The sequence below is a fragment of the Ovis canadensis genome, chromosome 20 (assembly GCF_042477335.2).
Source record: "Ovis canadensis isolate MfBH-ARS-UI-01 breed Bighorn chromosome 20, ARS-UI_OviCan_v2, whole genome shotgun sequence".
Classification (NCBI taxonomy): Eukaryota; Metazoa; Chordata; class Mammalia; order Artiodactyla; family Bovidae; genus Ovis; species Ovis canadensis.
In genome coordinates, this window is record NC_091264.1 from 24,954,508 (window position 1) to 24,981,663 (window position 27,156).

At 51.0% G+C, this 27,156-nt stretch overlaps 2 protein-coding genes across 3 annotated transcripts; one reads left to right on the top strand and one right to left on the bottom strand.

The window, feature by feature from the left end:
- Positions 1-9,571: 9,571 nt before the first annotated feature.
- Positions 9,572-12,430, top strand: CLPSL2 (colipase like 2). The gene is made up of 3 exons (XM_069563473.1): positions 9,572-10,050; positions 10,777-10,899; positions 12,240-12,430. The coding sequence occupies exons 1-3, from the start codon at positions 9,964-9,966 to the stop codon at positions 12,333-12,335; spliced, it is 306 nt and encodes a 101-aa protein (XP_069419574.1). The 5' UTR covers positions 9,572-9,963; the 3' UTR covers positions 12,336-12,430.
- Positions 12,431-22,074: 9,644 nt separating this feature from the next.
- On the bottom strand, positions 22,075-24,321 carry CLPS (colipase). Of its 2 annotated transcripts, XM_069564237.1 has the most exons (3): positions 24,238-24,321; positions 22,626-22,748; positions 22,075-22,206 (listed from the first exon to the last, which is right to left on the bottom strand). In XM_069564237.1, exons 1-3 carry the CDS (start codon positions 24,319-24,321, stop codon positions 22,075-22,077), a joined length of 339 nt encoding a protein of 112 aa, XP_069420338.1. The 2 variants fall into 2 exon arrangements, with proteins under 2 accessions (XP_069420338.1, XP_069420339.1); XM_069564238.1 differs by lacking the exon at positions 22,626-22,748.
- Positions 24,322-27,156: the final 2,835 nt, after the last annotated feature.

Here is a 27,156-nt window from a genome sequence, read left to right on the forward strand (position 1 = left end):
CTGTCCTATGGAAAGGACAGCCAACAGCCTGTGAAGAACTGAAGTTGTCCGTCCAACAACCTGCAAGGAACTGAAATCTGCCAACCACCACCTGCGTAAACTTGGAAGTAGTTCCACTCCCAGTGGGGTCTGAAGGTGACTGCATCCCCTGCCGACACCTTGATGGCAACCTGTGAAGAGACCCAGAGCCAGGGGACCCAGCCAAGCTGTGACTGCACTCCTGACACAGAAATCTGCACAGTAATAAATGATGTGTTAAGCCACTAACTTTTGGGGTAATTCATTATGCAACACTAAGCTACGAATGCAACAAGTGACTCTTCCAAGAGTCTTGCCACTGATTCATTCCTTCCACTCAAGGATGAGAACAAAAATCACCAATACCACACTCAAGTGTGAGGCTTTTAATGCCCATGACCCCCACCCACAAGTAACTATGGCCATTCAAATGTCCTGGGACACAACACAGTTTCCTTTGAGAGAAAAAAGAAGTGGGTAGAGAGAGCTTTTACCCTCCATGATACCTGCTTCCATGGAGCCAAAGGGTGAACCAAAATGCCATCCTGGAAGGTCCCTTTTTTCCTCTCAGCTGTCCTCCCTTCCTGCTAACCCCAGAGATTCTCAGTCACTGGCATCTTACGACACCTCGTTTCCTTGAGCTGGGCCGAGGACTCCCATAGCTGAAACTAAGTAGTGCCTCTCTTTCTTTAAAGTAGGAGGGAAAAGTGAAAAGGTATTTTTTTCACCTAAATGTTTGGCACCTGCTATAGCTTATCTGCCAATGAGTAACAGATTTCAAAATGAATGAGCAAGGCACAAACAAATAGTAATAGAAAAACATAGAAATGTGATTTGTTAAAATAGTTTACAAGTCATTGTTCAAGATACAGTGACCTAGATACATACAATAGAGTAAAAGGAGGGAAGGAAGGCAGAGAAAGAGAGCCGAGTTCATGAACTTGGGTCCCATCTCTGGCATTTCCTGGTGTTCTATGAGAGCACTGAAGGCACCAGGGTATCGAGGCTGCCAGAGCGAGTGTGGGAACCTCAGCTACTTCCAAGGCAGTGAGCTGGTTCCCAAGATCTGACCTCTGGAGGGAACCTCAGGGAAAATTCCCAAGGCTGGGGGCACCATCACTGGGAAGCAGGGAGGAGGTGCTATGTAACAGATCCTGTCTCCTAAGACTAGAAACCATCAAGGTTAACTGCCCAGCTCTAGTGTTATACTCTGGGCACATGGCTGGCAAACTTTTTTTATTTCCAAGGGTTGTATGTAAATTGTGAGCCACTGTGGCCCAACCCTGTTGGTCTAGATTGACAAAGAATGACAAAGGGAAATGAATCCTTATTGGAGGGCCTCTCCACTCTCATATCACTCTGGGTACTTGTATTCTGGGAGGGGGAGGGTGCTGGAGTCAAATGTGAGTCCAGGAGACAGGACATAGAATGGAGACTGCATGGTTAAGATTAGACAGAGCTCTGTGAGTATAACATATGGAAGAAAGCATGCTGCTGCTAAGTCGCTTCAGTCGTGTCTGACTCTGTGCAACCCCATAGACGGTAGCCCACCAGGCTCCCCCGTCCCTGGGATTCTCCAGGCAAGAACACTGGAGTGGGTTGCCATTTCCTTCTCCAATGCAGGAAAGTGAAAAGTGAAAATGAAGTTGTTCGGTTATGTCCAACTCTTCACGACCCCGTGGACTGCAGCCTACCAGGCTCCTCCATCCATGGGATTTTCCAGGCAAGAGTACTGGAGTGGAGTGCCATTGCCTTCTCCAATTAGAAAGCATACCCCCTGGCAAATACACACACACACACACACACACACATATACACACACATACTTTAGACTGTGGCCCATGTCTGATTTTTACCCGGGCACATGGCTTCCTAGAGTAGACACTGCATCCCAGTTTTACTTGCAGCTGGGCTCAGTCATGTGAACATGACTGCCTGATGGAGTAGAGAGTATTAAAGCACACAGTCAGGCCCTCCCACACCCACCCTCATCCTTCACTTCATACCTGAAATACGAACAGGTTATACGGCAATCTTTGACCAGGCTGATGAAGAGAATGACTGTAGATGCCAGAGCAGTGAAAATAAAGCAGCCTGGACCGCTGAGACCATGAGACCCCATTATCGCCTTGGACTGCATATCCTTGGGATGTTATGGGAAAGAGAAACAAACTTCTGTTTTTAGTAAGCCATTGGTTCCATGGTCTCTTTTGCTGCAGCCTATCTGTATATCCTACAGCTCTGTCTTGGTAAATGAAATTCTGCTATTAGTAATTTACTTGTTTCATAATGTTCTTATTAGACAAATATTTTTCAAGCTTTGAGTGCCCTTTCTGTATCCTCTTAAGTAGGAGCTGGCAGGTGAGCACAGAGCTGGTTACCCGGGACGGGAGCAAGTTGGGTCCATCAAAGAGTAAACTCATCTATCTGCCCATCTTTCCTAGGACCGTCTGTTTAAAAAAAAAAATTTTTTTTTTGCCAAACCATGTGTCATATGGGATCTTAGTTCCCTGACCAGGGGTTGAACCACTGAACAACCAGGAAATTCTCTCCCAGGACCATTTTTTGCCTTGGTTTCCACAAATGGCAGTTATCATCATCTGTCTGTGAAGCAACTGTTTTTAGAGGGGGGAACTATGATTGCCGGGGGAACTGAGAAGGGGGCGAGCAAGTTCAAGTGACCAGTGACTAAAAGAGAACAGAGCTCCTCATCAGCAGCTCCTGGACCCTGGGCATTAGTTCAGTAAAGACTGACAACGGCACAGAGCTGAGGGAGCATTCTCTCTGGACTGCGGCCGGAAGGAAATGACAAAGGAGCAGGAAGTGGAAGCTCACCTTTCCGAGAGTGCACCAGGGTGGGTGTGCAAGCTGGTGAGGGAGAAGGTTGTGAGGCATGGGATCTCCCTAACAAATTCCTGGCAGGGGTGGGGGTGGGGCGGGTAAAACCCCTGATCAATGGAGATGTGACTTAAACTGAAAAAAAAAAAAGTTAAATATATATGAAAGAGAAGCAGGGAGTTCCCTGGTGGTCCAGGGGTTAGAACCCTGTGCTTTCACTGCCAAGGTCATGGGTTCAATCCCTGGTCAGGGAACTAATATAATCTAAGCTGCATGACATGGCCAAAAAAAGAGAGAGACAGAGAAGCACAGAAATAAAAAGCATAGGTTGACATTCAAAGTGATCTGTAGCTGTAAACATTGAAAAGTTTTCTTATAGAGAGAAATCGACCTCCACCCCCATTCAAGTAACCCGTGCCACATCCAGACATTCTGTCCCAGTGGTGGCTGCTGTAGATTGACTTGTTTCGGCCTTTGTTCCACCTCCTCCCTGGACCTTAAGGCTGGAAATGTGGGAGACATTTTTCTTCTTTTAGGGCCCTGACAGAGCAAATACAGGCAATACTTCTTGATGGCAGCTTCCTGATTCTGAGAGCACAGCCAAGGTGTGTGTTTCCTGGGGCCCACAGTCACAGCAATGGCCTCCTGACTCCCATCCTGCTAATGGTGGCAGAGTCGGCAGCTTTCTTGGCAGCTCAGTTTTTAAATAAATTTTATTCCAGGAAGTTCAGCCTAGATTCTACCCCTCAAACCCTTTTGAAGACTTTATAAGCCCTCAGTTACCATATTATATCCCTTTCTGCTTAAAATAGGCACAGTGGTGTCTGTTATCTGCAACTGAACTCTGATGATGAAGTGCCTAACATAGAGTAAGTGTCGCTAAAATGTTTGTTGAATGAGTGAATGAATGGGCAATGGAGGCTGCTGAGGTATCTACAGTGGGTTGGGCAGTCAAACTAATTGGACTCAGTATGGACATAAGTGGGCAGTGAAATCAGTTTGGAATTCTGATCGATATTTTTAAATTTTTTTTAATTTTTTAAACTTCTTATTTTGTATTGGGGTATAGCCAATTAACAAACAACATTTTTATATTTTCAGTTTCAGGTGAACAGTTAAGGGACTCAGCCATACATATGCATGTACCCATTCTCCCCCAAACTCCCCTCCCATCCAGGCTCCCACATAACTGAGCAGTTCCATGTGCTATGCTATGTGCTGTGGTCCTTGTTGGTTATGCATTTTAAATATAGCAGTGTGTACATGTCCATCTCAAACTCCCTGTCCCTTCTCCCAATAAGTTTCTAATCGACATTCTGAAAAGATGAAATAGAATAGAAAATCTCAGAGCAGATCACATATAGTAAATGTTGGTATTCTTTTGTGAAACTTGTTTCATACACATGTACACGTTACATATGTATATACACACACATACACACACACGTTTGCAGTGACAGTAATCCAAATATTCAACAACCAACATGACAGAGTCAGTCAGTTGGAATGGATGCCAACAATATCTACTAATTCTCTGAATACCAGTATAAAAAGTATCTTTGTAGTAAAAGAAAAAAAAAAAAGAATGAAACCCAGTGGTCTATGGAACATTCCTTACAGCTTTTGGTGGGGGTAGGAGGCAGTGGGCACATGTTTCTGAGGACCCTTCTGTAGGCACTGCCCCTGGCTAGAGAAACTTAACCATGATAGATTTCTCCATCTGGAGGCACAGCAATCCTCCTGCCCACCAACATCCATTCCCATCACAACCCACCATGTCCCTGCCTCTGGGAATCTGCTCTGACCAGGCTTCACAAAGTCCTGCCAGTGACAGTCCCTGGCCCCCTGGCCACACTGCTTGACCCAACTGGGGCCAGTTGAGTCTTCTAGGGTTTTGTATAATGGGTGCTGAGGGGAGGGGCTTGGGGCTTTACACAGTTTTGACCACCCCCCTGCCACTGTCCAGAGAGGCAGCCAGCCTCCCAAGAGACAGACAGACTGAGGCCCCCACAAAGGCTAAAGCCAAGGAGGAGACACCTAATATCAGGAAGTGTGCCCCTGGGCCCCTGAGCCTCACACAGCTGCCGGCCCAGTGCTGTTCCTTTGGCTTTTATTTGTAAAACAAGTTAGTCTTGCATTTCTTTGAGGTGTATCTAAAGGGGTTGTGATTACATCATGGCTCCTTGAGGAGGTCAGAAACACTCCTTGTCCAAGCAACTAAGTACGGTTGTGGCTCAGAGGCTCCACTGAGTCAGAGAAGGACAAAGCTTCCATCCACATGGGCAGTGCGGGCCAGGCGCCAGGTCAGGCCGCCTCTCTGTCCCCTGAAGCTGCACGGAGATCTCTGAGGAACCTTGTCATGAACATTTCCCTCGAACACAGAGGCTGTGGGGAGCCCTCTGTGGCCCCTCCGAGGAGGCCTCCGTCACATGCTAACCTGTCGAGATGCTCGCGCGGGAGGAGAGCAGTGCAGTAGCACACGGGCCACCAGGTGTGACTACCCACTTCTGTCCTCCAGGTAGACGCCCGGGGTCCAAGAGCTGGCTACCTCTGGAGGAGGCGAGGCTGTGGTCAGCTCTGTCCTCTCCCTCCAGGCCTGTCTTCCTCCCCCGCTGAGCTGACAGCCCCTCCCCAGGACCAGTCTGTCCTGGGAAGAAATAAGGTGTGTGTGTGTGTGTGTGTGTGTGTGATGACCTGAGGATGGGAGTGAGGTAACCTCCCTTAGGACTTGGCCTCCTCCTCTCTCAGGAGACCCCTCCTGTCTTCACAGAGCAGGAGGGAAGCCCCACCCCATGAAACCCCTGGACCCCAGGCTAGGTCCGACTCCAGCATGGCCACCATCAGCCCAGCTTTCCACTGAGGAGTCATCACAACTGGGGTTACTGCCAAGGTCCCCCAAGTTCCCTGGAGCACTGACCACCCCCGACTCCACCCTGCATCCTCTGTAAGAGATGCCAGCCCGTCCCCTACTCATTCTCACCTCCAAACCTTTGTCCCTCTGGACTCTGCTTGTATGTTTAGTTTGGCCAAGTCTTGCAGCTTGTGGGATCTTAGTTCCCCAAGCAGGGATTGAACCCAGGGCCTCAGCCATGAAAGTACCAAGTCCTAGCCACTGGACCGCCAGGGAATCGGACCCTGCTTGCAAGCCTTTTAGTCCCCCTTCAAGCCCTCACGGAAGAGCACTGTCCCCGGCTGCAGGCTTCCCTGCCTGTCCTGGGCATGAGAAGGGCCTCGGCGCCTCCACCCCTGTACCCACGGACACCGCCTGTCCTCTTCCCCAGGAAGCCTTGGCTGTGCTCTCTCTACTTCCCAGGCTCTTTCCAGCCTCTGCTCATCATTCTCCTCAGACTCCCCTGAGCATCCCTTCAGGAATGAGCAGAGAAATGGATGATTTTCTCACCTAGGGCAGTTTTCACCAGATTTCTATTTTGGATTTCCCAGATCGATCAAAAGCTCCAAAAATGTTAAGAAACTGACAGAATTTGTGTGTGTGTGTGTATATATATATATATGTATATATATATACGTATATATATATATACACACACACACACATAATATATTGGCCAAGAAACAACATGGAAAACCAAATAAAACTACTAGTATTGTCTTATTTCCCATTGTTTCATAAAAACGCATTGGAAGGCCCAGAGAGCAGGAAGGATGTAATTTCAGAATAAAGAACGGCTCTTTAAATATGTTTAACGACAAGAACAAAAACCACGTTGCCCTAATTTTTTTCCATTTTGCTGTAGATCTGTGAGAATATTGTTATGGAAACCAACAGAAAGATGCAGGGAAGGAGAAGACGCTGGAGGGCGTCTGAGGATGGAAGAATGGATGGGGAGGGGGAGGGGGGCTGGTTGCAGGGGTGGGAGAACAGAGGACCACCAGCCAGGCCCTTCCTGCCCCCTTCTCCTCATATGAGACTGGGCTGCCCAGGTTTGGGTTCTGGCCAAAGGGCAGAGCTGGAGCCGCTCTCAAGGGTCAGGTGTCTCAGGGACCCTAGTAATCTGGTGCCCACCCCCTCACACTGCACATGTGTCTTGGATTTGTGCTTGTGACCAGTGCCGGCTGGATTTGGGAAACAAGCCATTGGTGCAAAAGAAAGAGCATAGGACTTGGAGTCAGGAGCCCGGGTCCAGCCCTGGGGAAGTCCCTTCTGTCTCTGGGCCTCAGTTTCTTCACCTTAAAATGGAGGCACTAGTGGGACTTCCCTAGTGGCTCAGATTCCACTGCAGAGGGTGCAGGTTCAATCCCTGGTCAGGGAACTAAGATCCCACATGCTGTGAGGCATGGCCAAACAAAATAATAATTTTTAAAAATGAAGGCTCTATCAACTAGACTTGAAAAAAATTAGAAAAGAAAAAAACCCCAAAGTTTCTGAACCAGTCTCTGAGGCTAATGCAGTCCCGTGCCTTAAAAAAAAATTTTTTTTTTTGTAGAGAATTTAGAATTTCAGGGGCTTACCTCCCCCTCGGGGCCTTCAATAAGCCTCTCTGAGGTTCCTGGGCCTCGGATCAAGAATTCCAACCTGCCAATCCTGACACACAGTCACTGGTCTCTTGCCCCCAGATTAGTCCCTTTCCTGAGCAAAGATACTATTTACTTATTATCAACCACTCACAAGGCAGGGCCAAATACCTCAGGGAAGTAGGTGACTCCACACGAAGAATTATTACACCCTGGGGCCCCTCTTGGGTTCACAATGAGCTTTATAGACAGGAAAAAAAGGATGACAGAAATTCCTTTAAGGTACAAAGACTTCTGGCTGCCCACAGCAGTGGGGCATGGGGAGAGCTTGACCTCAGGAACTAGAACGCCCTGGGTTGATATCTCGTCTTGTGACTTAACTGTTATTTGGGCAAATTATTTTACCTTGAGCCTTTGGGTTCTTCACCTGTAAAATGGGCAGCAGAAACAATAGTAGACGCTAACGCTTCTAGGATTTGGATTTCCCAGCCTCCCTTGCAGAAGGTCGGGGTCACGTGACTGGTTGTGGCCAATGGTGTGCATGGAAGAGGCAGCTGTCAGGCCTGGCTGAGGCACTGAGGTGTCCATGTACCTGCTCCTCCTCTCTCTCCCTTCCTCCATAAGGACCCTGGTGGCCAGTCTTCCAGATGATGTGGCTATGAGATGGAAGAGTCTTCCTGCCCCATATCAAAACTTATATGCCTGACAAGTAATGCATGATTGTGCCAAGCCACTGAAATTTCAAGAGTTCTCTGTTATGACAGACTGTGGTAATTACCATGACTGATACAGGGAGGGCTGACAGAGATCTTGGACACAAACCCCTCTGAGGACAGTGGGGGCCATTCTTCTTAAAGAAAAGACCTAAACCCTCTATAATAGTCAGGTCACATTGCCACAGTAAAACATCATAGTCTGGCCTAGACGACAGACGTTTATCTCTCACCCGCTGGAGGCTAAAAATCCAGGTTAAGGGTGGTCCGGTTCTGGGGGGAATTCTCTTTCTGGCTGGCAGACAGCTGCCTTCTCAAGGGGTCCTCACATGGCAGAGAGAAAGAGACAGTAAGCTCTCTGGGGTCCCTTCTCATGAGGGTGCTAATCCCATCCTGAGGGGACCCTCATGGCTTCATCTAACCCTGATTATGTCCCAAAGGCCCCACCCCAAAATCTCATCACACTGGGGATAGGGTGTCAACTTAAGAACTTGGGGGAGAGGGGAACAACTCAGTCTACGGCACCCCATCAAGTCAGGGCTCCTCAGATCGTAAGGGCCAAATTTTACATATATTTTTAAAGTGTTATTAATTTATTTACTGTTGTCTGTGCTGAGCCTTCCTTGCTGCACACAGGCGTTCTCTGGTTGCAGAGTGGGGGCTGCTCTCTAGGGGCGGTGCGTGGGCTCCTCACTGCGGTGACTTTTCTTGCTGCCGAGCACAGGCTCTAGGGAGCCGGCTCAGTGGTTGTGGTGCCCGGCTTAGCAGTTGCCCTGCGGCATGTGGGATCTTCTCCAAGCGGGGATCGAACCTGTGACCGTGCATTGATAGGTGGATTCTTAACCACTGGACCACTGGGGAAATCCAGGAGCCAAATTTTAAAAGCAAAGAAGCAGCCCAGGGTGAGACGAGGTGGGAGTTTCATCCAGAGGGAAGAGACGAAACAAGTCTGCCTCCCCCAGGGCCCATGATTGCTGCCAGCAGCTCTCCCCAAAGAACCCTCCTTTTCCTTCCCAGTCTTCCGGTCCTCCATCCTGCCCTCATACCAAGGTGGCTGAGTCACATACGATTCACAGATTCTTAGACACTTCGTCAACTTCTTAGAACTGGGAGACCTCTAGGTCTTAGAGGTCATCTTCTCTTGGCTCCTGATTCTTACAGACCACATGTCTGGGCCTGGAGAGGGTGTGGGAAACACCAGAGGTCCAGGCTGGCTTGTCCAAAACATAGGGTAGGCCAGGAGGCATTTTGGTGCAGCAAAGGCAGAGAGAGAGAGTCCGAATATCAAGAAGCCAGCTGTTTTCATTTCAGCATATAAATTTTGGATAATTTTGCAAGATAAAGTCTTAGTTTACAGTTTTAAGTTTTTACTTGTAAGTATTTCACACGGAGAAGGCAATGGCACCCCACTCCAGTACTCTTGCCTGGAAAATCCCATGGACGGAGGAGCCTGGTGGGCTGCAGTCCGTGGGGTCGCGGAGTCGGACACGACTGAGCAAGTTCACTTTCACTTTTCACTTTCATGCATTGGAGAAGGAAATGGCAACCCACTCCAGTGTTCTTGCCTGGAGAATCCCAGGGATGGGGGAGCCTGGTGGGCTGCCGTCTGTGGGGCTGCACAGAGTCAGACACGACTGACGCGACTTAGCAGCATTATACACGGAAGGCCCCAGGGCCCGGAAAATCCGATCATCTGGCCCAGAGTCTCATTCTTTTCCGCGGGCCGGAAGCTTCCTGGGAGCTAGAACGGGTTTCCGCGGGGTTTGGCCTCGGCTCCCGAGCGGCCTGTGACCATTAACTCCCTCACCCTCCGCCTCCAGCCCAGGGCGGCCGCGGGGGCACCGGTCACGAGGCCGCCAAGGGGTTTCTCCCCACCGCCCCTCGGCTTCGCGGAGCCGCCGCTCCTCTGCCTCCCAAGCTTATGGCCTTGGCCATCGCCCTCCTCCTCTCGGGGGTCCTGCTCCCCTGCTGGGGAGAGTTCGCGCTCTTTAAAAAGGGGTCTACAAAGGTGAGCCAAGAGACGTTTCAAACCTTCCGTTCTAGCCGAGGGCGGTGGCCGGGGCATCACTCTCCATCTAGAAGGGGCCAGTTGGGCTTGGAGAGAGAAGAGGGGGACGGGGCCGGGGTGGGGGGGAAGAGGGGAGGGGACCACCCCCTACTGGGGATTTCTTCTCAGGCTGGAAGCTTGGTGTGCTCCCAAAGGACTTGCTTCACCTCCCTAGTGGCTCTGGAGGTAAAAGAAAGTGGCCTTATAACCAGCTGCATCCTCCCCCTCCCCCGCCTAGCCCCCTCCCCCTCCCCCCTCTGGGACACTCAGTCCTGCCGCCCCGTGACGCCCTGCACGCCTGCCCTAGCGTCTGCCCCTCTCTGTGCCCTTCTAGGCACTCAGCTCTTTCCTCCTTTTCCTTCCTCCTCTTTCTCTCCACCCCATTCTCTGTCCCTTCCCCATCCCCCACTAAAGTGTGATGGGGAGTATTTGGTCCTTCCACACAGGTGACCCTTTGGGACCCACAGAGGTGAGGGGTCCCCAGGAAAGAAGAAGCAGAGGGGAAAGTCCTAACTTCCCCCTTCCTCTCCCCTGCTCCCCTGAGTGCAGTGCGGGGTGGGACGTGGGGGTGAACGTCTTTAGGACTTCTCTTTCTGGATCCGTGGGGCTTTGGCAGTGTCAGGGGACCCCCGCCCAACACACACACACATGGCCAGAGAGCTGGTGACTTAGGGGTTGTCCCCACAGGCGAACGGGGCTAGGTGCTCCCACCACTCTGAGTGTTTCAGTGACTGCTGTCTCATCAACTTGGACTCCGGTGGTGCCTTCTGTGCCCCTCGGGCCAGAATAACCATGACGTGCTTGCCCCAGGTGAGACCCTGCCCCCGGGGGCAGCCCCTGCTGGTACTAGGGTGGGGATGGTTCACAAACCCCACATGGCGGCACCTGCTTTTTTTCACCCTTTGCTTGAAGCGTCCTTTCCCCCTTCTCTACCTGGCAAACTCCTGATCGTCCTGCAATGCACCTCCAGGCGCCTCCTCCAAGAACCCTTCCCTCCTTGGAACTCGCATACCCTCAGGACCCACACCCTCAGCACAGCATGTATCTCCCTGATCTGCCTGCCTTCTGTCTGCCGCCACCACTGGTCAGAGCTCTGCAAGAGCAGGATTAAAGCATATTCACTTTGGAACCCCCTACCCCCCAGCTTAGTGCCTGCACATAGTAGTTGCTCAACAAACGTTCATCGCATGAATGAGTATCTCTACTCTAACATCACTGCTGCAGAGCAGGTGGGAAAAGACCTCCCAATCCATCCCTACCATGCTGCCGCAATGACTGAATTTCTTGAGAGGAGCTGCCCAGGCAGGTCAACGGTTTTGGGATTGGATTTGAATTTAAACCCTGCCTTTACCAACCCCTGTGTTTGTGACCTTAGACAGATAATTTCTTCTTGCTGAGCCTTAGTTTCCTCATCTGTAAAATGGGGCTAAAGTACCCACCCGACCAGCTTGTTGGGAAAAGTATGTGATCCTGGCAATGACGGTGCTCAGTGAAGCATGGTTGTTATCAGCTGGTGGAAATGCAGGGAGCAGAACGCACAGTATATCTTGTTCTTGGTTGCCTTTTTTCTGGCCCTGGGCCCAAACCTTTCTAGGGAGGCTGGGCTCAGTCTCCATCTCTCTGTCTGGAGAACTGCCAGTGCCCAGGGAGACAGCCAGGTCCCTCCTGTGGCCTAAGTCTACAGCTGAAGTAGCCAGAGGGTCTTTTCATTATGGGCACTTAATCTACTTTGTTTTAATTCCCTCAATGACAAATGGGGTTACTATTATTTCCTTTAAAAAAAAAAATTGTTTGACTGCACTAGGTCTAAAGATGCCGACATGGGGGAATCTTTAGTTCTGGCATGTGAACTCTTAGCTGCAGCATTTGGGATCTAGCTCCCTGACCAGGGATCTGGGCCCCTGCATTGGGAGCTCAGAGTCTTAGCCACCGGACCGCCAGGGAAGTCCCTTAGTATTCCCATTTGACAGATGAGGGAACTAAGACAAAGAAGCTTGCCTGAGGTCACAATGTTATGAGCTGTAGAGCTGTCAGACCTCAAGTCTGTCTCACTCCATCACTTGGGCTCTTGCTTCTGCTCCCCAAGAAGTTTAAGCCTCCTTCTTCCCTGCTCCTTGGTGGCTTTTAACTCTCTCACCCATTTTCTGCAGACCAGGAGCGCCATCAACATCGTATGTCCCTGCCAAGTAGGCCTGAATTGCATACACAAGGACCCAGACTGTAGCCGTCGGTGCCGTTTGATTTAGAGGAGGACGCAGTCTGGTCACTAACACCCTCCTCCCGCCCCTCCTTGAGGGGCCTCATCTTGCTCAAAAGACATTAAAGTCACTTCTGGCTCTGGTCTCTGTCTGTGCTTCCTGGGAGAGGGAACCGGATAGGGATTGTTCTGAAAGAAGAGACATGATAGAGCTTCCCATGGTTTGGCCCTGTCTGGAAGCCTGGTGGTCTCAGGGGGAAACTGTGGGAAGGGAGTGGGCTTGTGGGGGTATAGTTGCTGGGGGAGGGAAAAGGGATGGATTGGCATTTGGGGATTAGTAGATGCAAACTTGGAGAAGGCAATGGCACCCCACTCCAGTACTCTTGCCTGGAAAATCCCATGGACGGAGGAGCCTGGAAGGCTGTAGTCCATGGGGTCACGAAGAGTCTGACGTGACTGAGCGACTTCACTTTCACTTTTCACTTTCATGCATTGGAGAAGGCAATGGCACCCCACTCCAGTGTTCTTGCCTGGAGAATCCCAGGGATGGGGGAGCCTGGTGGGCTGCCGTCTGTGGGGTCACACAGAGTCAGACACGACTGAAGTGACTTAGCAGCAGCAGCAGCAGATGCAAACTATTATGTATAGAATGAACAAGCAACAAGGTCCTACTGCATAGCTCAGGGAACCCTATGCTGTGATAAACCATAATGGAAAAGAATATGAAAAAAGAATGTATATGATATATAGCTGCATCACTTTGCTGTGCAGCTGAAATTAACACAGCATGATACATCAACTATACTTCAATCAAATAAATGTTTAAAAATAAAAAAACTGAGGCTCACAGAGCTACATGACTTACCCAAGTCTCACCATGGTGTATTTTCTGCTGCAAGTATCCAAAAAATAAAACAATTGCGACTGGTCTGGATGCTGAGGGAACTCGCTGGTGGTCAGAACTGCAAGGACAGTAGCAGGTTGGCCTCGGGTCTGGTTGAATTCGGTAGCTCCATGGCCCTCTGGCTGGATTCCTTCCCAGGAGTTGTAAAAGTTCCAGGTGTCACATAATAACAACAGTTAAGATTTATCAAGCACTTACTATGTTCCAGACACTGTGCAATGTGTTTTCTTATCTGTATCAACTCATCTTATTGTCACAACAAAGTTATAGTCGGTACTATAATAATTATCCCCAGCTTAAGAATAGGCTGTTGAGGCTTGAAGTATCCTTCTTAAAGTTTCCGAGTAGGGGTGGGGCTGGGCTTGGACCCCAGGCTGTCTTGCTCCACAGGGCAGGGTCTTAACCACAAATCCACCTCACATATGGAGAAATCAGGCTCCCCAGGGAAAGGAAACATCTGTGTCACAATTCTCAGCAAACATCCTAAGACTGATTCTAGTTGGATTCGTCCGCTTAGTCTGCATGCTCAACCCTGACCCACTCTCCTGAGTCAGACTGGAACGCTGAGTCTCTACCTCAACCCCAGTTCAGTCTGCCTCGGGGTCACCTTGCCCTGGACCCACTCACCACTCCTCATTTGACATAAACACACTGTAATTCAGAGATCCTTTGCATCACCCTGAGATCATAAATGTCTTTTTCTCCTATCTCATTATATCTCAATCATTCCCCTCATGTCACCAAAATATTTTTTAAAACAGCAATGACTTGCTGCTATGTATAAAACAGATAACTAAGGAGGACCTACTGTATAGCACAAGGAACTCTACTCAACGCTCTGTGGCGACCTCAATAGGAAGGAAATTCAAAAAAGAGGTGATATATAGATACATATAGCTGATTCACTTTGCAGCATAGTAGAATCTAACACAACATTGTAAAGCAACTATTCTCCAATAAAAATTAAAAAACCAAAAAACGCAGTAGTGCCTGCCTAACTTTATTTTATATGTGGACCATATCTGCTTAACTATTCCCCTATGAGCAGACAATAAGATCATTTCCAAGTCCAAACCATCTGTGTTCTGTAGGACACAAATTTATGGCTGCAAAAGCAAAATCCTGTTCTAATGATGGCTTCAGCAAGGTGGATGCTTTGCCTCTCACCTGGAGGTTACGGGGAGGCTGGCTGAGGCTCTGCTGGGAGAGGTCATGCGCCCCCACCTCCTTCCACCTTCTTGCTCAGTCATCTGCTGCTCTGTTTCCTTCCATTTTTCCCCTTAATTTTTTACAGCATGACACATATAGCAACGTCATATTGATATAGCACCTTGGCATAAGAGTAGAAGGGTCTTGGGGCCCTAAAGAGGCTCTCCTGAGGGCAGAAGGCACCCACATCTCCAGACACACTAGATGGGATGCTCTGCCTCAAATTGTTTCTTTCCTTCTATAGTCAGAGATAGTGCATCACCATACCTGCTGGGTCCACCTTCCAGTTAGACGAAAGAGGGGAGAGGGGCAGCAGGCAGCTCACCCTTCCTAAAAGGGCAGCAGGAATTACTTTCACTTACAACCCTCTAGGCAAAAGTTGGTGAGCCACTAGTTCACCTAGTGGCTCAGATGGTAAAGAATCTGCCTGCAGTGTGGGAGACCTGGGTTCGATCTCTGGGTCAGGAAGATGCCCTGGAGAAGGAAATGGCAATCCACTCCAGTATTCTTCCCTGGAAAACTCCATGGACAGAGGAGCCTGGATGACTACAGTCCATGGAGTCATAAAGAATCAGACAAGACTGAGCGACTAACACATTCACTTTCAGGCAAAAGCTAGTCACATGGCTGCAGCTAGCTGCAAGGGAGGCTGGGAAATGTAGTTTTCATCTGGACATCCATGTGCCCAGCTAAAGCTTGCGGGGTTCTGTTATTAAAGGACAAAAGGAGAATGTATAGTGGGAGCAATTTGCTGTCACAAAACCCTTTATTATTATTTTAATAAGCCAGGAGAGCTTGGCTCCCAGGACCCAGAACTAATGACTGTTGCTGCTGCTGCTGCTGCTGCTGCTAAGTCGCTTCAGTCATGTCCGACTCTGTGTGACCCCGTAGACGGCAGCCCACCAGGCTCCGCCATCCCTGGGATTCTCCAGGCAAGAATACTGGAGTGGGTTGTCATTTCCTTCTCCAATGCATGAAAGTGAAACAGTGAAAGTGAAGTCGCTCAGTCGCGACCCCATGGACTGCAGCCCACCAGGCTCCGCCATCCATGGGATTCTCCAGGCAAGAGCACTGGAGTGGGGTGCCATTGCCTTAGGCAGCTCTAATCAGGTTGTTTTGTTGTTGATTTGTAGTTCTTCAGATATTTTGGATAGTCACTCCTTATTGGACACATCATTTGCAAATATCTTCTCCCATTTTCAGTATGTTGTCTTTTCATTTTTTTTGATGTTTTCCTTTGCTGTGCATAAGTTTTTATCTGCTATAGTCCCATTTGTTTATTTTTGCTTTTGTTTCCCTTGCCTGAAGAGTCACAACTATTAATAGAAAGATACTGCAAAGACCAGTGCAAACACTTGTCTATGTTTTCTTCTAGAATTTTATGGTTTCAGGTAGGAAGACTTCTTTGAGGGAGGGGCATGCTGCGTGGCTTGCAGGATCTTAGTTCCCTGACCAGGAAAGGAACTCATGCCCCTTACAAGGGAAGCATGGAGTCCTAACTGATAGATGGGTAGGGAAGTCCCAAGGAAGACTCCATTTTTGATTGGCCAATGATATCTTTTGAGCCTTCACACCCCTTTTGCCCCGCATCTAGGCCAGCCGATAACAGCCCCCCTCCCTCCCTTGGTGCTGGTGGGAGATGCAAACTACACAAACCCAAGCCTGCCTGGGGGACCCGCACCCTGGCCCCGTCTCCCAGCTGCAATGAAAGTCAAAGCCACCCAGCCTTCTGTCTTTACCACTCAGACCCCTGTGCACCTGGCCTGCTGCCCCCAGAAAGGTCCATTATTTGAGTGGTAAGCCTTTTCATGCTGTTTTGATATATGTGACATCATCCATTCCAACATCCAAATCAGTTCTGGGTGGGGGTTGATTTCATCCTCCAAGAGGCGCCCAGAGAACCTGGATCTCTCAATTGCTTTTCAGAAACTATGACTTCAGGTTCTGCGGTTCTCGTTCCCTTCCACGGCTGGGTGACCAGGGGACGCTCTGTGGCTGGGAGAGGCCTGAATGGCTAAGTCACCACATGGGGGATGGTGGCCCTGGAGAATGTCCTGATTCACAGCTGACTTTGCACAAGCAAGAAACCCACTTGTGTTGTGTTAAGCCTCTATGCCTCCTGGGTGGTCTGTTTCCGCAGCATTTCCTTTCCTGCCGTGATTATTGTGTGTTAGAGCGTCTCTTGCCCATCTGCCCGCAGCATCACCACCTGTTTCCACTCTCAAGACTCAGGCACTCTTCTGATTATCCGCCGCCAGACCCACTCCCAAGTCCCGTGTTCTGAGCTTGTAATCCTGTGCTTACTGAGAAGGCCTACAGAAATGTGTTCAGGTGACCACACTTTCACAGGAGAGGGAGTTACTGACATTCTCATTGACGGTCTCTGGAGAAAGGGAGTGGAAAGATAAAAACCAGAGTCTAACCTTCTGTTATTTGATAGCTTTATGACTTTGGGAGGTTTGGCAACTTCTCTGGGCCTTAGTCACCTCATCTGTGAAACAGATATTCAAATAGCAAATGTTATTTGTTAACAATAATATTCAATCAGATAGGATGACAGAGTCTTTTGAAATCGTTCTGAGACCTTCTAACTGTATAGATAATGACAACAGCTTCTATTGATTGGGTGCCTACTCTGTGCATAGTACAATACCTGCTATTTAAGCATTGCGTTGTTCCCGTGATGTACTGTTATTATGTCCTATTTTGCAGATGGGGAAACTGAGGTTCAAAGAGGCTAAGAAGTCTGCCAAAAGCACACAGCCAGTAGATAGCAGAGCTATCTGATTCCAGATCTATCTTGCTGGTGCAGAGCCCAAGCGCATGGACTGGCTACTCTGCCAGCAAGCACAAGACAAGCACAGTGAACGGTCCAGGAAGCAGCAGTGGCTCCTGGGGAACCTCTGCTTCATCCCCACTGCTTGGTCCTCTGTCCCTTTGGTCTGGGAGCTGGCACTGTTGGCCTCTCCCTCTCAAGCCCAGGACTGGGCATTCGTACCTCATTACTACCCACCAGGCCTCAGTCACGTGGAAGATGCAGGGTTTTTAGCTGGAACATAGAGGCGGCTGTTCCTGGTCCTCCACTTCCTCCTCTCCTTTTTCTTCCTCCTCACCAGGGAGGAAATCAAAAGTCTGGGAGGGAACCTAGAAGGTACACTGTCTACCACTATCCTAAGACTCTGTTTGGGAAGGGTGGGTGGACCCAGAGGCTTATGCGGGTGAAAGCCGGAAGCTGGGGGGCAGCAGGGAGTGCTGAGTGTTTGGGGGGACAAAGAAAGCTCATCTGGATCATGGGAGCCCTGATGGGGCGCCGCTGATGGCCTTGCAGTGATGAACTCAAGAGAGCACTCCTTCCCAAGCTCGCGCGCGTCTGGTAAGAGACACAGACGTTCGTCTCCCCTCACGTTTTATTGAGCACTTAGTGCATATAAAGGATTTTGCTAGGTGCTAGCGATAGGTCTGTAAACAAGACGCCAAAATCCCTGCCCTGGGAGAGCTGACATTCTATTGTAGGGGGTAAATAAGTAAAATTTTAATATACTCCACATGATCAACACCTGAGGACAAAAAAAAAAAAAAAAAGGAAGGGGCCTCAGGAGTTGTGCTGTGAGGAGAGGTCATTCAGGGAAGACCTTACGAACCATGGGAAATTTAAGCAAAGATCCAAAGGGAGTGAATGAGGATTAGTCACTCAGTCGTGTCCGACTCTGCGACTCCATGGACTGTAGCCTGCCAGGCTCCTTTGTCTTTGGGGTTCTCCAGGCAAGAATACTGGAGTGGGTCACCATTTCCTTCTCCAGGGGAATCTTCCCAACCCAGGGATTGGACCCACACGGCAGGCAAATTCTTTGCCATCTGAGCCACCAGGCCTTTCCTAAAGGGAGCCAGGCAGGCAGTAGGACTTGCCCAGGTGGAGGAACAGCCAGGGCAGAAGTCTGGAGGAGGGAGGAGGGAGCTTGCCTGGCATATTCAGGAACAGCAAAGAGGAGTGAGAGAGAATGGAAACGTCAGGAGAGGAGGTTGGAGAGGTTGAAGGGGCCTTACAGTACTCTCCTTCATTCAGCAGTTCTGCCCTCAGCACCTGCTGTGTGTGAGGACTTAAGAAACAGAACTGTGATCATGAGTGCAAAAATCACTGCCCTCCTTCAGTTGAGGGGGGATAGAAAAACTTAAAAACAGGATAAAGAAGATAAATTTAGACAGTCGTGTATGTTGTGAACACGGCAAACCCAGGTGACGGGCCTGCCCCGGCTGGGTGTCAGGGAGGCGGCCAGACAGGGCTCCCGGGGCGGGGCACGCAGAGCAGGGCAGGCAGTTGTTGGTTTTGTTCCCAGCTGGAGCCCCAGGGCCTGCACACAGTAGGCGCTCAGTATTTGCTCCTTGAAAGACTACTGACATTGTCGGACAGAGGGCTAATGGATGGCAGTGATAATGTCATAAGCCCCAGCCCTGGGGACCGTTGACGTGTGAGCGTGTGCACGTCTGGGGGGTGCAGGTGACATTTTGTGCCGCAGGCAGTCTGGCCCACTCTCCTGTGCACCAGGGGAGAAGTCACCTATTTGGGGGACCCTGTGGGAAAACCTTCCGAAACTGCTTAGTCCCCTCTAGGCACAAGTCAGGCCCCACAGACACCTTGTGTGCCCCGAACCCCATCCACACAGACGCCCCTGGGCCCTGAGAGACTGCCCAGCCTGGCAGGTGGGGAGGGGGCAGTGTGGGAGAAGGAGGCAGGCCAGGCCGTCTCCCTGCACGACACGGGGGTGATTTGCTTCCAGAAGAAGGGGTGCAAGAGCAGGTGCTGGCGCTGGTCTGCTGGGAACTGTGAGTTGTACTGCACCGTAAGGGGGTCCGAGGGCAGGATGTGTACCCAGGGGTGGGTGTCGGGGCCTCAGGGGAGCTGAGGGGGAGAGACCCACGGGAGGCGGAACTGGAGCGCACCCAGGGGCCAGGGGAAGGAGGGAGGGGTAGGTGGGCGGAAGTGATCCGGGAATCCTCTGCTGGGGGAGTCTTTGGACAGACCCAAGGTGGGTTCCCCCACCCAGGGGCGTGGAATCCTGGATGGTGGGGCAGGGATGGGGTGCGGCGATGTTTGTTTTTCTAACATGGGTTCCGGTTCTCCGGGGGTCTTCTCAGCAGACTCTGAAGTAGCACGGTCAATGGCACAGTTTAGGTCTGGCCCTAATCCTGGTCTACCTCGGCCTTCACCTCCCTCATCCCAAGCCCCAGGAGTTCTGCTGTGGCTTCCTGGGAGGAAGTGGGCTGAGAGAGGAACTGAGTGTGCTGGAGAGGGGAGTTGATTGACCCATGAGAAGATTGAAGGAGAGGAGAGGGGGCCCCCTCTCAGTGTTCACCCACTTAGGACAGGCAGTTGGGATAGCAGGGGAAAGGCAATGCCAGGGGCGGAGTGAGGAGGGCACTGTGCAAACCTAGAGGTCAGCCTGGAGGAGGTGACCAGAGGCACAGACTCAGAGCAGCTGGGCGAGAAGGTCGTTTATGCCCAGGCTCCTCTGTGGTGCACAAGTCGAGGGTCCCTGAGCTGGATTGTGGTGAAGGTGGGGGGCTGCCCCCAGAGCAGCCCTCAAGGCCGAGGTCAAAGTGTCACCTTTCCCTGGCATTCCTCAGCCTGGATATCAGGTATCCGTGCCAGCTGGACCTGACTTGTGTATTTCCAAAGAATCAGAAATAGTTTAAAGTCATCTACAGCCATCGTAAGAAAACTGAAAAAAAGAAGCCAGCTAAGAAAGCTTTCTTCTAATGATTGCTCTTTGTTGCCTCCCCCCACTTCTCCACCTACTTCTGCGCCACCCAGAACTGTGTGTTCCTTTCCCTGGTTCCCAGAGCCTCCCCCAAGGGGGAGGGGCGAGGAGGGAGAGGCCCAATGAGATAAAAAGCTTGCAATGTGTGCTGGCGGCCATTGCCCCCTCCTTGCTAAACTCCAACATTGTTTGGGCAGGCCACATGCCCAGCCCTGGAGCAGGATTGTGATTAGCCTAAGCCAGTTGCGGCAATCCCATTCTCTTTGCCCAATACTTGCTTTTCCAGCCTCCCTTGCAGCTAGTGGTGGTCAGGTGACCCAGCTGTAGCTGTGTAGATATGGAGACGTCAGCCTGGAAATATTAGGGGAAGATAAGAAGGTACCCCGGGAGAGGCACTCTGTCCTTATCCCCTCCCCCACCCAGCCTCTGTCCCCAGGGTTTCTAACTGAGCAGATGGTGAGAGGATCTGATGTTAGGAGCCCCTGAGAAGGCATTTGCTGAGAGGAGCTGGCACCCAAACACATGCTAACACTTCCATCTCCAGACTTCTTCATGCCTGAGAAATATATGCCCCCTTTGTTTGTGCCATAATTACTTGGGCTTTTGTTATTCATAGCTGAATCCAGACTTATCTCATAAACCTAATGGTTACTCTTGAGGATTCATTATTCCAGAACTACAGAATCCCGGGGTAGGCAGAGCACCTGTTTCATTCAGCTCACCCTCCCCCGTTTATGTGAATCTCCTCTCCAGCATCATCACTGAGGGTCACTGACATTCCACTTGCACATCTGAGTGCCTAGCATCCCAAGACTCTCTAAGGAAGCCCAGGTTTGATGGCTCCAGTGGGTATAAGGGTTTTATATTAAGTCAAAACTAAATTCCTTTTGAAAGTGAAAGTGATAATCGCTCAGTCGTGCCTGACTCTTTGTGACCCCACGGACTGTGGCCCTCCAGGCTCCTCTATCCATGGGATTCTCCAGGCAAGAACACTGGAGTAGGTTGCCATTCCCTTCTCCAGGGGATCTTCCTGACCAAGGGATTGAACCCTGGTCTCCTGCATTTGCAGGCAGATTCTTTACTGTCTGAGCCACCAGGGAAGCCCTTTCCTTTTAATTCCACCCATTTGTCTTAGTGTGAGTAACTGGGAAAGAATAGGAAATTGTAGAAAGGGTTGGGGGTGGAGTTGGACGGATTCAGTGCCAACTTTTTCTAATTACATAACACTGAGCAAGTTACTTAACAACTCTGAACCTTAGTTTCTTTTATCTATAAAGTGGAGACAATGAGTTCTCCTTCCCATCCAAGGCCATTCTGAGAATTCGCTGGCCAGAGTGTAAGCCCACAGCAATTGTTCGTGATCTGACTCTTTCCAACACAGACTGTGTCAGCTAGCTGTCACCTCTGAGAGTTTGGCCCAGGAAAGGAGTGAGAGACCAGGAGAAGGGACTGGTAAGTTTTGATGCAGGGCAAAGAATATGGGCCATTGTAACTCCCCAACAGAGATGTGTGTGTGTGCACGTGTGTGTGTGCACGCGTGTCTGCCTGCCTGAGAACTTGGGGAGCAAGGAGGGCCTCCCAGGGAGCTGCGATGCTCCTCAGAAATAGAGAGGTTCCCAGCCTGACTGGGCTTGTTTCACAACCTTGTCTCTAGCCTGTCAGCCTCGTTCTGTCTGGGCCCCCCCGACCCGTTCCTCCTTTTCAGATGACACCTGCCTGATGTGCAAGAAGCTTGATGAAACAGCAAGGAAGACGCTGACTCAGCAAGAGTATCCAGGTGAGCGGGGAAGGTTTGCAAGAGGGGCTTTAATTGCCAAGAACCCAGTTAGAAGGTGGAGGTGCCCGTTGAGGCGGTGGCTGGCCAGGGGCGGGTCCTGGTGGAGGAGCGTCCTGGGGTGTGCCGGCCTGGGTGAGCTCGCTTACTCTGTGTCACGTCCGAGATCAAGGCAGACGCCGAAGTTGGTGTTGGTGATGGAGCCCACGATGGTCTTGTCACCGTTGCAGGTCAGGCCCCGCTCACAGGGACACTTGTAGTAAACCCCATAGAGCGTCTGCAGAGACAGAGCAGCTGTGGGGCCGCCTGCCCCAGATGGCGCTTCTCCTTCGTGCCTCCTCGGGGGGTGCGGGGGCTGCGGCGGGCCTGGAGGACCTGGGTCCTGCTCTCCACTGTGTGGCTCACTTGCTCTTACTAACTTGATCTTGCTGAGGAGCCTCTGTTTACCCATCCATGAAATAGGGACAACACCTTGCTGCCCCGCCCATGTCACCGGTCAGATGTGAGGCTCAAGAGAGTGGATGGGATGCGAAAGGGCTTTGAAGTGTGCTGACCTCCCTTCACCTTCAGCATTCGGTGTCCGGACTGACCCTCTTCCCTGAGCCCACACCCAAGCCTCGAGGGCTCTCCCCTCACTGAGCTGTGCCCCCGCAGCCGTCTCCTCCGCCCCCCGACACCCTGCCCCCCGGCACTCACGAAGGCGGAGCACTCGCTGTTCTCGCTGGCCTTGGGTGCGCAGCGGGCCAGGCTCAGGCCGTTCTCCCGGTGGCAGCACTTGCTGTTGCACTGGGCACTGTTCAGGCAGAGCTCGCCGTCATCCTGCCAGGGGGCAGCTGGTCAGCCCAGCCTCCTCCCTTTGGTCCCCTGTCCATACAGACCCACAACTCACCACCCACTACTGCCAACAGGGCCTCACACCATGGTGGGCTGGTATGAAGGAATCCAACCACTGGGGCTGGAGGCCTCTGCCCACCCCGACCCCTTGACCCACTCGCGTGAGATGCAGGCAGTGTGGCATCGTGAAAGTAGCCCTGGGTGGGGACAGGGCGCCCAACTCCTCGGACCGGCTGCGCTACCAGCTCCCTGGGTGAACCCTGGGCCCATCGCTGCCCCCTCTATGCCTCAGTGTTCCCATCTGGACTGGTCGCCTGTGGCCCCCAAACGGGGTCTCCAAATCTCTCTGGGTCTCCCAGTCCTTCGAGGAGCCTGTGAAAGTTGAGGACCATCTCCCAGGAAACTCCTCCCTCCACAGACTTACAGGTAATTGCAGGGGCATCCCGGCCCCTCTGAACCCATGTCTGGCCCTGAGTTAAGAACCTGCAAACTGGGTTCCTAATCCAAAGGGCTCTTGCAGTGCCCTCTTGTGGAAAGGCCATGTGGACAGTGGGGAGAGCCTGGATCTGGAGCCTGCCAGCTGGTCGCCAGTCCCTGATCAAGGCTTTCCAGCTGTGTGACCTCAGGCAGGAGACTTAACCTTCCTCTAAGTCAGCTTTCCATGTGAAGACGGGATTGATCATAATAGTGCCTCTCACTCGGCTCTGTGTGTGTGTGTAACGCATGTGTGCACATGCACACGTTGTGTCGCTTCTGTCGTGTGTGACTCTTTGCGACCCCTCTGGACTATAGCCCACCAGGCTCCTGTGTCCCTGGGATTCTCCAGGCAAGGATACTGGAGTGGGTCGCCATTTCCTTCTCCAGGGGAATCTTCCCGACCCAGGGATCGAAATTGCGTCTCATACATCTCCTGCATTGGCAGGTGGGTTCTTTACCACCAGCACCACTGGGGAAGCCCCATGTGGTTCTTCAAGGACTAAATAAGTAAGCAATCCTGAGGCATTTAGAGCTGGACTGGTCAGTGTAGGTCAGAAGCCAGAATCACTGGGAAGCTTTTTAAACTACTGGATCTTCTGAGTCAGGGTTTCCAGGATAAGAGCCCAACACTCTGGATTTTTTTTTTTTCTTGCCTCACTTCACGGCTTGTGGGATCTTAGTTCCCCAACCAGGGATTGAACCTGTGCCCCCGGGAGTGAAAATGCAGAGTCCTGACCACTGGACCTCCAGGGTTCCACTCTGGATTTTTATCAAGTTCTCTCAGCTGGGTTGAACCATGCTCTGAGCATGCTCCACGCTGATCGGCCTTCTCTGGGGCCCTGGGGAAGGGGCAAGGGCGACAGGGGGTGGGCAGTCAAGGAACAGATGTTTTACCTCCCAGCTCTTGGGCAGCTGACCCACCAGGGATCAAAAAGCCAAGCTTAAAAAATATCCCGCATGGGGGCCCAGATGCCTCCTGCCTGGAAGAGCCTCTTACCAGGTTGATTATGATTCCCCGGGGGTCAGGAACCGCATAGGCTACCGCGAGGGCAACAAGCAGAAGGACAAGGACCTTTTCCATGATGAGCGGGCACAGCTGGTGTAGGTCGCAGCCGGCAGGTCAGGTCAGGTGGCAAAAGACGGAGCCAGAGGGGGCGGTGGGGCTATAAAAGAGGCCTCGTGCACATGTGACCCGCCTTCCCAGTCCCACAGGGCCTGCCGTGGGCAGAGGCCCAGCTGTGGCCAGCCTGCTGGGGTGGGGTCCTGATAAGCTACTGGGTGCCACCTGGCACCCGTACCTTTTGTGTGAGTGAGTGTGTGTGTGTGTTGGGGGTGGTGTGACGTGGCGGCCTGGCTAAGAGAGGGGACCCAGGGGCACCTTTGCCTGTAGGAGTTATTAGCTGGGCAAGTTACCAGTTCTGTTTCAGTCTCCTTATCTGTCAACTGGTAAGAGTTGTGAGCGTTAAGTGATTTAACATGTTATACACCAACTACCTATAGCCTGGAACAGGGCTCCGCACGTGAGCAGCACATGTTAGCTGCAGCACCTGCTCACTGCTGTTATTCACCTCGGGTGCCTTGAGCTCCCTGGCAGGGCTGGGACTCGGGTGAGGCAACAGAGATACCTGGAGTGTGAGCACCTCCTTTAACTTTTATTCCTAGACCCCTCTCTTGCCTCACCGAGTCTGGGTCCTGCTTTCGACCCCACCCAAACCCAGGTATGTGGCAGTATCGGGCTCAGGGGAGGAGGGGTCTCAGGCCCCCATGGGCTTTTCCGGCAGGCCCAGGAGCCTGGGGCTGGCTGGCTCTGTGGCCGCTGGCAGGGGGGTTCCGCCTCGCTCTGGGTGTCCTGCCCTGGGTGTCCCACCCCCCAACCCACCCACTGGGGGACGCCTGCAGGAAGATTCCGGGACTCTCAGGAGGTCCTTCTCCAACAACTCTCTCCCGCTTCCTGTCCACTGCACTTAATATCTGCAGCCAGCATCAAAGACTCGCCCCTTTCGATAAAGCTTCCACTCTTCTGCTCGCCCTGTCCCCTACCCAAGGCCACGTGTATGCCTGAGCAGTTGTTAGTCCTGGCTGAGGATAAAAAGGTCCCTTTGGCCTCTGCTGGCCCGGGGTGAAGGCTGGGAAGGGCACAGCTGCCTGAGTGTGCTCAGGTGTGGGACGGAGCGGCTTTCCCTGGAGGGCTGGCCGTTGTGGCAGAGCACCCCTCCCCCACCCCAGGAAGTGGGAGACAGCCCACTTGGGGAGGCCCCAGACTGGGTTGCCTTTATCCAGACAGACTTGACTTCAAAACTCACCATAACTAGCTGCACGAACTTGGACGGGTTATTTAAATTTGTAATCTCTGTGAACCTGTTTTCTTATCGAGGCAAAGAGGTCAATGGCTCTTAGGAAGGTCAGGATTAAATAAGACAGTGTATGTGAAACCCCACGGAAGTGCCTGACACATGGGGGCTGTTCAGGCAACATAGCGACCTTTCACCCTTATAGCACTGAGGGTGGCCTAGAGAGGAGCAGCTGAAGGAACCAGCCAGGACATCCTCAAAATGAGAGAAGCCCACCCAATTCCAGAGACCTGGAAATGCCATTGATGAAAGACAGTCTTCTCTTATCTTTTTTTTAATGGGGCTTAGTGTTTTCAACTACTTTTCCCCATGAGCTTATCCTGGCCCTTCCCCACCACACTGTTCCTTCTCCCAAGTCAAGATGAGGAGGCTGGGGAAGGAACTGGAACCAAAGAGCTCTTTCTATCAAAATGCATCAGTCCTAGTATTGCCAGCAGGTCATGGCTACCTTTCCAGAGGTGAAAGAATGCAGATTTTTCCATTCCAAACAAAGAATATAGCAAGAAGAACTTTGATAATGTTTGTGCGCTTCCAAAATACAAGCAAGAAGTAGTTAAGGACTTTTTTGTACCCAAACCTCATATGGTCTAACCACCCCTTCCCCAATCTAAAGAGTGTTTTGCTTTGGCTTTACCCCCCTCTCAAAAAAGAATCGATTTCTGATTCCCACATGCGATCATATGTGTTTCTCTCACATACGTAATGTTGAATGAGGGACTTCCCTGTGGTCCAGTGGCTAAGACTCTGCCCTCCCAATGCAGGGGCCCCGTGTTCAATCCCTGCTCAGGGAACTAGATCCCACATGCCACAGCTAAAAGATTCCACACGCTGCAACTAAGACCCAGCATAGCCAGATAAATAAATCAGTTTTAAAAAAGGAATCCCCCATTATACTGAATGAGAAAACCTGTAGACAAAAGAACACAGATGGTTTGATTCCATCTACATGAGATGGCTGTCTCACTGGAACCTCAGAAAGCAGGAGAGGCTTCTCTCAAAGGCAGGGGAAGTTCTGCTGATCAGGCCAAACAAAAGGTGTCTGCTAGTCCTGAACACGGAGAAGGCAATGGCACCCCACTCCAGTACTCTTGCCTGGAAAATCCCATGGACGGAGGAGCCTGGTAGGCTAAAATCTATGGGGTTGCAAAGAGTTGGACACGATTGAGCAACTTTACCTCACCTCAAATGTAAACTGGAGAAGGAAACAGCAACTCACTCTAGTATTCTTGTCTGGAAGATCCCATGAACAGAGGAACCTCACAGGCTATATAGTTCATGGGGTCGCAAAAAGTTGAACACGACTGAGCACAAATGTATATACATTATTATCCAACTGTATAAAGCACTATGTCCAGAAGGAGGGGAATACACCAAGATGTTAACAAAGATAATAATATAAAACATTTTTGAGCATTTTTATATGTGAGGCCCTGGGTTAAACATTTTCCATATGTTATTTTACCTAACTGGTATGTGATAGATACTATTATCATACTCATCTTATAGATGAATAAACTGAGGCTCAGGAAGCTAAACCCTCAGTTAACAAGTTCAAGTTCTGTTCA